This window comes from Colobus angolensis, unplaced genomic scaffold, assembly GCF_000951035.1.
Source record: "Colobus angolensis palliatus isolate OR3802 unplaced genomic scaffold, Cang.pa_1.0 Scaffold80, whole genome shotgun sequence".
NCBI classification, from domain to species: domain Eukaryota; kingdom Metazoa; phylum Chordata; class Mammalia; order Primates; family Cercopithecidae; genus Colobus; species Colobus angolensis.
In genome coordinates this window covers 1303422-1316237 of record NW_012121821.1, presented here as the reverse complement: position 1 = coordinate 1316237, position 12816 = coordinate 1303422, and the positions used below count along the sequence as shown (strand labels likewise).

General features: G+C 44.1%; 1 protein-coding gene and 1 long non-coding RNA gene across 4 annotated transcripts in view; both read right to left on the bottom strand.

Moving 5' to 3' along the window:
- Window positions 1-2528, bottom strand: part of LOC105502629 — a 100210-nt gene extending 97682 nt beyond the window's left edge. The window contains exon 1 of the long non-coding RNA XR_001000366.1: window positions 2036-2528. This is a non-coding gene — a long non-coding RNA (uncharacterized LOC105502629). The remainder of the gene's footprint in view (window positions 1-2035) is intronic.
- Window positions 2529-10263: 7735 nt separating this feature from the next.
- Window positions 10264-12816, bottom strand: part of TBC1D30 (TBC1 domain family, member 30) — a 100073-nt gene continuing 97520 nt past the window's right edge. For all 3 annotated transcript variants that reach the window (XM_011929233.1, XM_011929234.1, XM_011929236.1), the window contains one exon: window positions 10264-11296. In XM_011929233.1, coding sequence (XP_011784623.1) covers window positions 10509-11296 — 788 coding nt within the window. In that variant the 3' untranslated portion in view covers window positions 10264-10508. The remainder of the gene's footprint in view (window positions 11297-12816) is intronic.

The following is a 12816-nucleotide window of genomic DNA, read 5'->3' as shown; positions in this document are numbered from 1 at the left end:
CTTTACTGACTTTTCAAGATACACACGGTAGTGACATCACAGCCACCATGTCTAGCAGTGACACTTTAAACCATTTACCAGGCAAACTTAAGCAGTGATTCATTCTCTGCAGCTGCTGGGGATGGACAGTCCCTCCTGGAGGGGATCCAGAGATTACCTCTAAAATAATTTCAAAAGAAGGTGGAACTGGGGCTCTCTGGGGCTGACTACTTTCTCAGGGAGAGGCATCAGGTGCAAAGCTGTTTTTCTCTCCTCAAAGCTCTACAACACAAGCTAGTCTTCCCCTCCCCCAACTATTTCTAGAAATTTGAAACGTTATTGTATCAGTCAAGACTAAATTGCTGGCACCAAAACCCAAATTGAAGAGAAGCTTTTGGAGAGCAAGGGGTGGAGTATCGTCATTTATTGGAAACACTTTGCACCGGGTGCAGTGGCTCAAGCCTGTAATCCCAGCACTTTGGGAGGCCAAGGCAGGTGGATCACCTGAGGTCGGGAGTTCAAGACCAGCCTGACCAACATGGAGAAACCCCGTCTCTACTAAAAATACAAAATTAGCTGGGGTGGTGGCGCATGCCTGTAATCCCAGCTACTCGGGAGGCTGAGGCAGGAGAATCGCTTGAACCTAGGAGGCAGAGGTTGCGGTGAGCCGAGATCGCGCTACTGCACTTCAGCCTGGGCGACAGAGTGAGACTCTGTCTCAAAAAAAAAAAAAAAAATCAGTAAGAAAAAAAGCAAAAATGAGCAAAGGGTATGAACAAAGGACATATAAATAACATTTAAATATATGTCAACCTTATGCATATTTTTCAAATATACATTAAGTACTCACCCAATCAGAAAAGATCAAAAAGTTTGATAAGATACTGAGTGATGTAGGGGGTAGGAGGAATTGGGCACTTCCACACACTGCTGATGGCAGTAGAAACTTATGGAACATCTGTGGAGGGCAATTTGGCAACATGTATCAAAATTTTAAATGAGCAACGTTGACAAGTAATTCCATATCTTAGAATTTATTCCTTAGCTAACTTGCTCATTTGTAGTATTACATCATATGTATTAGGATATACATATTCCTTAGATATGAAATTGGAAGCAAACAAATAATCTAATAATAGATTAGAGAATAAATGTATTGTGCACAGACCTGAAATGGAAATCTATGCAGCAGTAAAAAAGAATGAGGTGGCTCTACTTGCACTGTTCTGGAACGATCTCCATGGTACATAGTGAAAAAGGAAAGTTCAGAAGGTTATTGTGCTACTGCTTACAAAAGTGTGTGTGTGAGAACGTGCTTGAATATGCATAAAACATCTCTGAAAGGATACAAAAGAAAGGAGTAACAACAGTTTCCTGTGGGTAGAGGCTTTGGGTGGACGGGGTCAACAAGTAGAGGCAGACCTAGTTTTCCTATGTGCTTTTGTACATGTTAAATTTTCACCATGTGCAAATATTATCTAATTAAAATGAAAGTCTAAACAATAATTTTATAATGTTTGGCTTCTTAAAAACCTTTGAATATCCTTGAGCTACATGATGCCTAGGATTGCCACTGAGTAATGTTTATTATTGTGACAGAAGCACTTTTTAATATACTAGAAATTCTGCTCCATAGCTGTACATGCAACAAAAATCTTTATGCTTTTCACCATCTGTTAAATTCTGTTGCATAAACATTTGTGGAGTTCATCACATAAGTTATATGTAGCTCAACCTTCCCCAGACCTTAGCAACCTCTTGGTTCAGATAGGGTTCCTGTAGCAACAATGACTCAACACTGTTCTCACAGACATATTTTGAAACAGGACCTATAAAGTCCTCCCGTCACCTTAACTGGGCAACGTTTTCTTGAAATCTTCACGGGGCGCCTCTCATGTGTTCCTAAACAAGTGTGCTCCCAGCAGGTCCTCCCACGGCTCTGCTGAACACCTCAGGTCCCTTGAGACCCACTTTCTCACCCAGCCCTGCTGCTTACCCCGCAGATGCCATTAGGGATACACTAGAGCCCCTCCTCTGTGAGAAAGCTGCTGGTAACCTAGGGGAGGTGGAGTGAATGCCACGCTCTGTTTCCACTGTGTTCTGTCAGACAAATCTCACAAATATGCTGCTTGGACTCCCAAATTTTGTGAAACTTGGTGACACAGCTCTTCATGTTTTGCTCACAGTCACTCTGTCCTCAACAGGACCCCTCTGGGAACGCAGATGGAATCGGAATGGTAGACAAAACTGGTGAAAGACAGTTTTTACTCAAAATCACCTCTCCTTCTGTGACGAGAATATAAGACCAAAGAAGAACTCAAAGGGCTTGAGGAAAGAACCATTTTCAGAAAACAAGAACCATGTTCCTTGACTCTGTCACCTCTCTACACCTCTCTACACCATCTGTTATTATGACGGGAAGACGGAGCCAAAACTGAGAGAGCAGTTTAGGAGAGGTTTGAGTCACTGGAAAGCAAAAATAATCCTGACTACTGCACTGATATAGCTACCATTTTGCCCTTATCATCTGTAATCTTCACAACACCTCTGTTCCAATTAATTTTCAACATGAGTGGTAGAAAATCTGACCAAACTAGCTAAACCCCAAAATTGGAATGTTAGCTGATATAGTAAATAGAATGAGACAAATTGGCTTCAGGCATGGCCTGATCCAGAGCTCACAGGCCCTGAAAGCAGCCTAGTTTCTCTGTTCCTCAGCTCTGCTTGCTCAGTGTTAACTCTTCTCCAACAAGCTCTCCCCTCATGGTTACAAGATGGCTGCCAGCAACCGCTCCTGGGCTTTTTCCTTCCAGGTTAAGTTCTGTTGCGTATCCATTTATGGAGTTTATCACATAAGCTATATGTAACCCAATTTTCCCCAAACCTTAGCAACTTAGGACCAAATCCAGTAGAAACGAGTGAGTCTGCTTCCCTGAGAGTTCAAAACAAGAGCCTAGGAATTGAGTTTCTTTGCTGGTGGCTCATCCATGGGCCAGATACCACAGCGAGCGGGAGGAAGAGTCCTGAGTGTCTGAGCTCAGGCCCTATGCTCCCTCCAGGGCCATCACTGTCACTGGAAGTACTTGGCAGAGGTGGAGGAGGGCTGGCTCCCCAAGCAAAAGCAGGGCAGTGTTGCCAAAGCATAGTAAATTCTAGGCAGCAAAGATGGCAGTTGTCCACAACAAACCCTATGAGATTGAAATTATTCTCATTGTACAGATGTGGAAATTGAAGGTCTCAGATGTTAAGACTCTTACCCCAAATCATATAATGGTATAGATTGGATTTTACCCCATTAATGTGTGCAATGAGACTAAAAGGATAGGTGGGTATCTGCCAGGCAGACTCGAGCAAGAAGGGTGCTCGAAGCGAGGATTTATGAATACACAGCAGTATGAGGGCATTAGGGGAGTGGGAGGCCTTCAGGGAACCTGGAGTTATGGGCAAAGTTATAAGACAGTGTAGCAAAGAAGAGCTCAGGCTCTGGTGTCAGATGGATCCAGAAGTTATTTACCAGTTCAATAGGTTGCAGTGAGCAGCTTGCAGTGAGCTGAGATTGCACTACTGCACTGCAGCCTGGGCAACAGAGCAAGACCCTGTGTCAAAAACAAAAACAAAATTACTAACGGAGGTTTGTTTGTTTTTTGCTTTGTTTCACATTTTAATATAGATTCCTGAACTCTCCAGGGATAGGGAGATTCCTAGGTTGAGGTATCAGGAAATTTCCTCCCAGAAAAGTGTTGGTCATATAGGGGAATTCATCCACCTCTTTCCAACTGGCCAAGGATGTAACTGCTCACTTCACCTTCATCATCTGTAATATAGTGCCAGTAAGCTTCACAGAGCTCTTGAGAGGAATGAGTGAGATAGCACAAAGGAGCTGGTATAGTGCTGAGCTCAAGGAGCTCCACAGATGGTCAATGTTATGGTACTGGTGAGGATAGGTCGCAGGAGGTAATGAATGGGGAAGGTGTGGGAAAATAAGATGGAAAATTAACCATGGGTCAAATCAAGCTAAGATCAGGATTTTAGCTTTTACCCTCCACAAAATGAAGAAGGATTTTGACCAGAGGGATGGCCCAATGAGTTTTTCATTTTAGAAAGATCATTCTGGTAGCAGTGTATAGCCGAGCAGCAGAGAGGTGGGGTGGGCAGGGGGAGGGTCCAAAATGGATGGCAGTGAGACCAGTTAGGAGACCATTTTAATACAGTCATGTGCCACATCACGTTTCAGTCAACGATGGACCTCATATGCTATGGTGGTCCTGGGTGATTGGAATACTGTATTTTTACTGTGCCTTTTCTAATATGTTTAGATACACAATTACCATTGTGTTACAACTGACTGCAGTGTTCAGCACAGTAACTTGCTATACAGGTTTGCAGCCTAGGAGCAATAGGCCACATCATATATAGCCCAGGTGTGTAGTAAGCTATACCATCTAGGTTTGTGTGAGCACACTCTGTGATATTTCCCCATTGTTACCCCTGTCATCAGGTGACATATGGCTAGTCAACTTGTTCGGTGGTTGCTAAACTTAGTTCAACGTTAAAATTACCAAGAAAGGCCAGGCACAGTGGCTCACGTCTGTAATCCTAGCACTTTGGGAGGCCAAGGCGGGCAGATTACTTGAGGCCAGGAGTTCAAGACCAGCCTGGTGGACATGATGAAACCCCATCTCTACTAAAAACAGAAAAATTAGCCAGGCATGGTGGCACACACTTGCAGTCCAAGCTACTTGGGAGACTGAGGCAGGAGAATTGCTTGAACACAGGAGGCAGAGGTTGCAGTGAGCCAAGATTGTGCCACTGCACTCCAGCCTGGAGATATATGTGTCTTAAAAATGGACATATTTCCTGACCCTTCAACTCCACTTCTATACGCATATCCTAAGAAAATAATTCGGGCTATGTACACTCCACCCTGTCTCAAAAAGAAAACAATTACTAAGGGAGGTTTTTTCTTTTATTTTTTGCTTTGTTTCATGTTTTAATACAGATTCCTGGACTCTCCAGGGATAGGGAGATTCCCAGGTTGAGGTATCAGGAAGTTTCTGCCCAGAAAAACTGTTGGTACCATAGGAGAATCCATCCACCTCCTTCCCAGTGATCAGCATTGCCTAAAGGCAAACTAGAATTGTTATAGCAAGAATGTAAACACTAAGAAACAGTCAACTTTCTGGTTTGTTAATGTTAAAACAACAACTCTTGAAGCCCCTGGGGCACAGGTTGGCATAGTCAGATAAAGATTGCCTGGGATGAAAGGGATGGAGAGAATGGGATCGAGTGACACTTTGCAGGAGGTCATTTGGTCTGACCAGAGCAAACCACCAGGAAGGAAGCAACCTTCGAGGTGATGGTATTTGAAGGTGAGGCCATTGGGAGGTAATTAGGTTTAGATGACATCATGAGGATGGGACCCTCATGATGAGGTTAGTGCCCTTATCAGAAGAGGAAGAGATCAGAACATACTCCCTTTCTCTATCGTGTGAGGACATAGCAAGAAGGTAGCCATCTGCAAACCAGGAAGAGGACCCTTCCTCACCAGATACCAAATTTGCAGACATCTTGATCTTTGACTTCGCAGCTCCAGAACGGTGAGAAAGAAATGTCATTGTTTAAGCCACCTCAGTCTATGGTACTTTGTTACAGCAGCCTGAACTGAGTCAGACATTCAGCACTGGGAGATGGCCAGCAGGGAACTGCATAGAAGCTGACCCAACACCTACAGTACCAGTCCCAATTCAGGTGAGCACTGGCTGCCTTTGTGGAAGAACCACTCCCACAGTTCTGCCTTCAGCCAGAAGGCCTCCCATCCATCGCTGTATCCTGATGGCTCTATGACTGTAGACTTGCTGACTTTACTCTGAGCTGCCTCCTGATGTGGATAACAGATAACTCCCACTTCAATGGCCCAAATACTCACCGGCCTTCACATTTCCATCCTGGGGATGAATCAGAATTCACCCAAACATCTCCCCCATTCCCAGATGTTTACATTGTTTTCAGGTTTCCGTTAGTACATTTAATACTTCAATGAACATGTTGCACATAAAGCTTTTACTGCATAACTTCTAACTCTAAAATATCTGGTATTCTTTGACAAAACCTAGTAATGGCTATTTCTTTGAGTTCAGGATACCAAGTCTCAAACACTATTCCCTTCTCAAAAGATACAATTAAAGTTCTTTTTATGAAATTCAATACCTGCTGATGAAAAAAAAAACTCTTAGCAAGCAAAGAATAAAAGGGAATTTTCTTAAACTAATAACAGGCACCTACCAGAAACCTCAGCCAACATCTTACTTAATGCTTCTTTTAAAAGTCAGGAATGAGATATGGGTGTTATGAGTGTCCATTATCACTGCTTCTAAAACACTTCTGTTGGCACTTCAACACTAGAAGTCATAGAAAAGAAAAAAAGGAAAGAGATTGCTGCCTCTTCCAGGATGTAGAGAAGCAGGCATTCTGATTCACTGCTTGTATAACTTCAACCTTTAAGAATGGCAATTTGGAGATATATGCATCTTAAAAATGGACATATTTCCTGACCCTTCAACTCCACTTCTATACGCATATCCTAAGAAAATAATTTGGGCTATGTACATACATGTAACAGGTTACTGTCTCTACTACTCTCTAGCCAGAAACCTCCTATTTGACAAGGTACTGGTTACGTGAATTCCAGCATGAACACATGCAGGAATATTAGTCACTAAAAATCATATCGTATAAGAGCATTTACCAGAAAGACAGCTTAAACTACCACGTTCAAAATACCTTTTTTTGTAGATAATGGCGTGTACACACATACACAAATGTACTGGAAAGACCTATACAGAATATAGATGATTCCTTATGCCCTTTGTTTTCCCAATTCTCTAAAACCTGCTACTTTTCTAATTAGGAAAAACAATATATTTTAAATGCTGCCTCAAATGCTGTAGGCAGCAAAGAAAGTGGCTCAGAAACGCTGTAAAGAGAGATTTTATATGGGGAGATGGTAGCAACTATACATCTACTCATACAGAATCCTTAATGCCATGCAGCTAAACTGTATTCTTTTTTTTTTTTTTTTTTTTTTTTGAGACAGAGTCTTGCTCTGTCACCCAGGCTGGAGTGCAGTGGCCGGATCTCAGCTCACTGCAAGCTCCGCCTCCCAGGTTTTACGCCATTCTCCTGCCTCAGCCTCCTGAGTAGCTGGGACTACAGGCACCCGCCACCTCGCCCGTCTACTTTTTGGTATTTTTTTAGTAGAGACAGGGTTTCACCGTGTTAGCCAGGCTGGTCTCGATCTCCTGACCTCGTGATCCGCCCATCTCGGCCTCCCAAAGTGCTGGGATTACAGGCTTGAGCCACCGCCCCCGGCCTAAACTGTATTCTTATTGTTCATTTTATTAAGACAAAAATAAATGGTAGATCTAAAGGTTAATTTTAGGTAAACTCTCTTAGGTAAACTCTGTGCTTACTCATATTCAGGAACCAGCTATTCTGCAAATTCTGAGCAGGTCACAGGCCACCCTGCAACCCAGTGATTAGACTGGGGAAGATAGAGCTTATCGGGCTGTTTCCCTGGTTCATGTGACCAAGTGGGGTCTGGGGTTGGGGGTGAAGGAAGAAGGGAGAAGGGGTGGTCACAACAGTGTTCCATGCATGCACTCAGACAATGGCACAACAGTTACAACAATGAGAATCTTTATGCATATAACTTTGTGATCAATACAATCCTTCAGAACAAGAGACAAACAAAGGAATACAATGTCCCAGACCGTTGCAGTCCATAGGCTGACATTGCTAACTAGATTTAGATCATCTGGAGGCTTTTGTAAGAGGAACTGAGGTGCAGAGGCATCAAAATGGGTTGATTCCCGGCAAAAGTGCTAAGAGGCTACAGACATACCTAAAATTCAAGAAACCACTACTTGTTAAGTACTTCTGGTGTTTGCATACAGTGTCCAATACATAGGGAAGAGAGCAAGTCCATACTGGTCTTTGTACATGCTGTGTGGTAGAGGCTACTGCAGGTTTCTTTATTTTCTAAAGTAGGCAAGGCTCATTAATTGACCAATTCACATTGTGATTACTTGGTACAATGCATGCATGTTATTGGTACACAGAGTGCTTTAACAGGAATCTGCTGGATTTTCAAAAATCTGACAAGGCCATTTTTGTCTCAGAGGACTATTATTATCCTTTCAGTTATTCATTCATTCAACAGATACGTATCCCAAACTGTGTGTTATCTCATCCATCCCTTCTCAGGAAGACTAACCCTGGAAACAGGTGAGAGGAGAGTGTTCACAGGGCACAGCATGTGTTGTTGATACTGTTTGTGGACAGCAATGGTGCAATCCCAAGGACTTGAATAAGTGGCCTCTACCTCATTAACCAACATCTTGAACCCAGACCATCAGGGAGCTAGTGAGCTGATTCAAGAGAGGAAAGAACAATTCTCCATTCAAGTCAGACATCCCTCAAGGGGAACATGACTATTCTGACTCATTTGGGAAGGGGCAAAGAAAAGGATATGAGGTGGAATCATTCTTATCTGTAAAGTTTAGCTGATGGAAGAAAATGGTGTCATTTGCTTAACTTTGGAAAATGCAGTGGGTCTCTGGGCCCTGAGGGTGGTATGCAAAATAAGCCCATCTCTCCACCTACACCCTTCCCAAAAAGCAGGCTGTGGGCATGGCTGCTTTTTAAGAAGCTGGATGCTAACTTCAAATGGCACAGAATTCAAGACCAAAACTGTAATAACTTCTTAGTCATATTTTCCATCTTCAGTTCCTTTGGGGGTAAAAATACCACAAAGAGGATAAAATACCTTTTTATCCTTTTCTCACGGTATAGGTCATTGTGTGTTTTCTGTTTAAAAAAAGCCCACACAACCACATTCTCTATTATAAAAATTAGTACCTCTCATAGTAAAAGCCTGCTCTACAATTACAGTTTTCGTTTCAGAATTAACAATCCATTTGCTCAAATCAATATTGGCTGCATCAACAATATTCCTGAAAGTATTGCCAATAGTCTTCCAGAGACAAACATGAAGGCTGAGTCTATTCCTCTAATGACGGCAGGGAGAAGGGATTGAGGAGTGAGCCTTTTGCTCAGCCAAATAACAGGTGCATGAAGCATTCTTAAGATGAACTCCCTGTTCAGGATAAGGAAGTCAGAGCTGGTTTTGTAAAACGCCATCAAGGGACTCTGTACCATCTGGAGACAGGTCCTTTGAGTCAGGAGGGATTTTAGTGAATGGCTTCCCAGTCTTGGTTTTTACAAGCTATGTAGCCAATGCAGCTGTGTACAAAGAGCATTAAACCCGCCTATTGCACTGAAGGAAATGTGGCTAAGTCACTTGGAATACCGGGAGTACTGACCTTGAGTAACTGAAGTACTACTTCACCTCTGTGTGGCTCAGAGTTCCCATCTGCATAGTGGAGACAAGAGGTGCTATCCCTGACCCGCTGGGTGAGAGAGACCTAGAAAGGGCAGGAGTGAGAGGGAGCTAGAAAGCACTGGGGCCTTCTCCAGAGAAAGGCAGTGTTCAAGTAACAAAGTACTCAACAAAGGACTCCAATCAAAAAGCACAAAATTCAAGTAACAGAGTCACAGGTGCTGTGTTCTGGCTTCTCAACAGAGGCCTTGTGCGTCTGCAGTCGAGAGCTGGTGGGTGAGTGAGCTGTGTGGTAGGGGATGCAGGCGAGGCTCTGGGTGGAGCCCATCAAGTCATCCGTACCACTGAGGATGAAAGCGCTCCTCGAGAGGAGAACACAAACCTCAGGAAAAGCTCAGTGGCGCGAGCAAGCTGTCCGGAGCAACTGCTTAAAGCATATGCCAAGTGTGTCCTGTGCATAAGATCTTCAGCTGGGTTATCGACCGAAATTTCAAGAGATAAAAGGTTTTCTTCATTTTGCAGGTAGAAATAGACAGTTAAAGAAAGGCTGTCTAGATTTTTCTCCTATGACTTAGCATAAGAATTTAAAAAAAAAAAATTGAGACTGGTACTGTAGGAAATCTCACAGGACACAATCCCCTCCGTAAACCATGAAAAGGAAAGGAAGTTTTTTGTAACGAAGAAACTTACTTTCTTTTTACAGTTTCTGTCCTAGCAAGCTGGTATGTGCATGCTTGAATATTAGTAATACCCAGAGAACTAGAAGGTTTGGGGGCACTGTCACAGGGACTCTGAAGGCCCCCAGAACAGAAAGATGGACAAGAGTTAACAGTCTAGATATATAGTCTTTTTTAAATAGTTCACAATGAAAAATTGGGAAAATTTCACACTATAAAACCACAATATTTATTTTGCCACAAGAATCCACTTCATCAGTTAGCAAGTAGATGGGAAAACAGCCCTGTTTCTAACTCCTATTTTAAAACTTCCAGTTCCCATTTTTTATGGGCTGTTGCTCATCCCTGAACCTACTCATTTTCACTGGACAAATAAAACTCTTTTAGAGCCATTCAGCTGCAACCCTTATACTACTGTGAAAAGGTGAGTCCAGATACAACGTTTCGGGGAGACATCATCGTTTCTTAGTGCCACTGTTTCCAATGCCGGGTTTGCTGAAGCTCCTGCTCATCTGAGGAAAGTGCACAGTCGGGGTTCTTTCTGTAGGGCCATATAATCCCAAGTTCCTGGCAGTAGCAGATTTCCGTAGGGGCTTGACACTGGGGAAAGGGCTAAAGATGGGGGTTTTTGAGTTGCTGCCTTGGGGAGGTTTGCTGGTGGCTTTGTTTTCTTCAGGTGCACTGGGCGGCTCTGGGCAGTGCCGCTGGCAGGGTGGGTGCACCCTGGGCTCAGTTTCAGCTGCGGCATCCCTCTGGTTCAGTTCCAGGGCCCCCAACTTCACCTGAACCACAGACACATCCACATCAGCATCTCCGAACACCGGCTCCGGAGACTGCCCCTCAATCGTCCTCCCGGTACTGCCTTCGGGGCTGCTGCCTTCTCTTCCAACTGTCGCTGTACAACTAGAGGGGAACGCCTCTGCTGCCCCCAGCCCGTTGGTCTTACTGGCCTCGTTCTGCTCGTCTATCAGCCCTACAGTGTCCCCACAGCCCGGATGACTCTTGGTCCTTGGCATGTTCTTTTTGTGGACTCGGATGTGAGTTCGCCACGGGGAGTTGAGCTTTGTCTTAAGGTCTTCGTAGGGGACAGGAGACATTTTCCCTCCTGTGTGACCAGGAATGTGGATGACAGCATTCTTGGCAGCTCTGTTAGTCATTTTCATCTTCTTTCCTAAAAGAAGGTGGTTTATAACTGGAGAACTGTTTACCTGAGACGGGAGAATGCTGGTCACTGGCCCTTTGTCTGAAAGAAATGTTGAAAGGTAGTATGAAGTGCATCACAGAGAAACACATCCATCATGGAACAGAAATCACATGGAGGTCCTCCCAGCCTGGCCCATCACATCCCTTCCCACATATTCCCCAGGGAGGGGCACAGGCATGTGACTGAAGACAGCAGAAACCGAATTCAACCCAAGAGCCTGGAATACCCATGTTCTCTTCTTTAAAGAAGAAGGGACCACAGGGTGATGATACAAAAAGGAACATCTGACCCCTCATTCCTAATTAGGGCCTGGACCCCCTAATTTTTTTTTACAGAGGGCTCTTGTCTCTGAGTAGCAACTTCAGAGGTACTGTACCTAGAAAAATCTTTGCAGATTTAAAAAAATAATAACACAACAAACACTATGACCATATGGATTATCATCTGTCAGCCTCTGAGAGGTAAGAAAAGAACACACTGCATATTATGAAGTGAGATCCAGCAGAATGACAGAAGTGATAAAAAGGTAGTGAGAATGCAGTGAAATCACAGCTATCCAGCATCTAGCCCTAGAGATGAAAAACCACTCCTGTATCCTCAATGGACTTTGAAAGCCAATTGAAAACTGAAAAGCACCAAAAGCTTTGTCCTCAGCTAGGTGCCGTGGTTCATGCCTGTAATTCCCAGCACTTTGGGAGGCCAAGACAGGAGGATCACTTTAGGCCAGGAGTTCGAGACCAGCCTGGCCAACATGGTGAAACCCTGTCTCTACTAAAAATACAAAAATTAGCCAGGTGCGGTGGTGCGCACCTGTAGGCCCAGCTACTTGGGAGGCTGAGGCAGTAGACTGCTTGAAGCTGGGAGGTGAAGGTTGCAGTGAGCCGACATTGCGCCACTGCATTCCAGCCGGGTAATACAGCAAGACTCCTTCTCAAAACAAACAAACAAACAAAAAAGCTTTGTTCTCCTAGAAGGCACTGTCAATGGCATTATTGTTGACCTCCTGTGGCTATGACCAGGCTCCTATTTCCAATGCAGCATTCAACACACATGGTCCCAGGATGGAAGCTGCAGACAGAAGCTGTAGGGAGAAGGCCTCTCCCTCTGTGTGTGAGTTTCCTTCCTCCTTGATGTCCAGGTCATCTGGCTGAACTAACTTCCACCCTTCTCTATTGTTGTCATTTACCACTGGTCATACCCCAATATCAACTGAAAATGTTGATAACTGTCTCCTCTTCACCACATTCCTGCCACCTCACCAATTATTTGACTGTCACTGTGATTGGCCCTCCATTACATTCTCATAGTTCCTCAGCCTGCCCAGTTCCATCCTAAACCTTATCACCCAGCTCCACCTTATGTGAAAATATTTAATTCTAATACTCCTCACTTTGGCTCTTCCAGCTCTCAGGCTCTCAGTCTAACTATATGTGGTAATGAACCACAGAGACTTCTGGCTCCTCGTTCCTCGGGCTCCTCATAACCCTTCATGTGCCTTCGGCTCACTGACACCCCTACCCTGCCAGATGCGTGGCCGACCGCTTCGATCACTGCCTCAT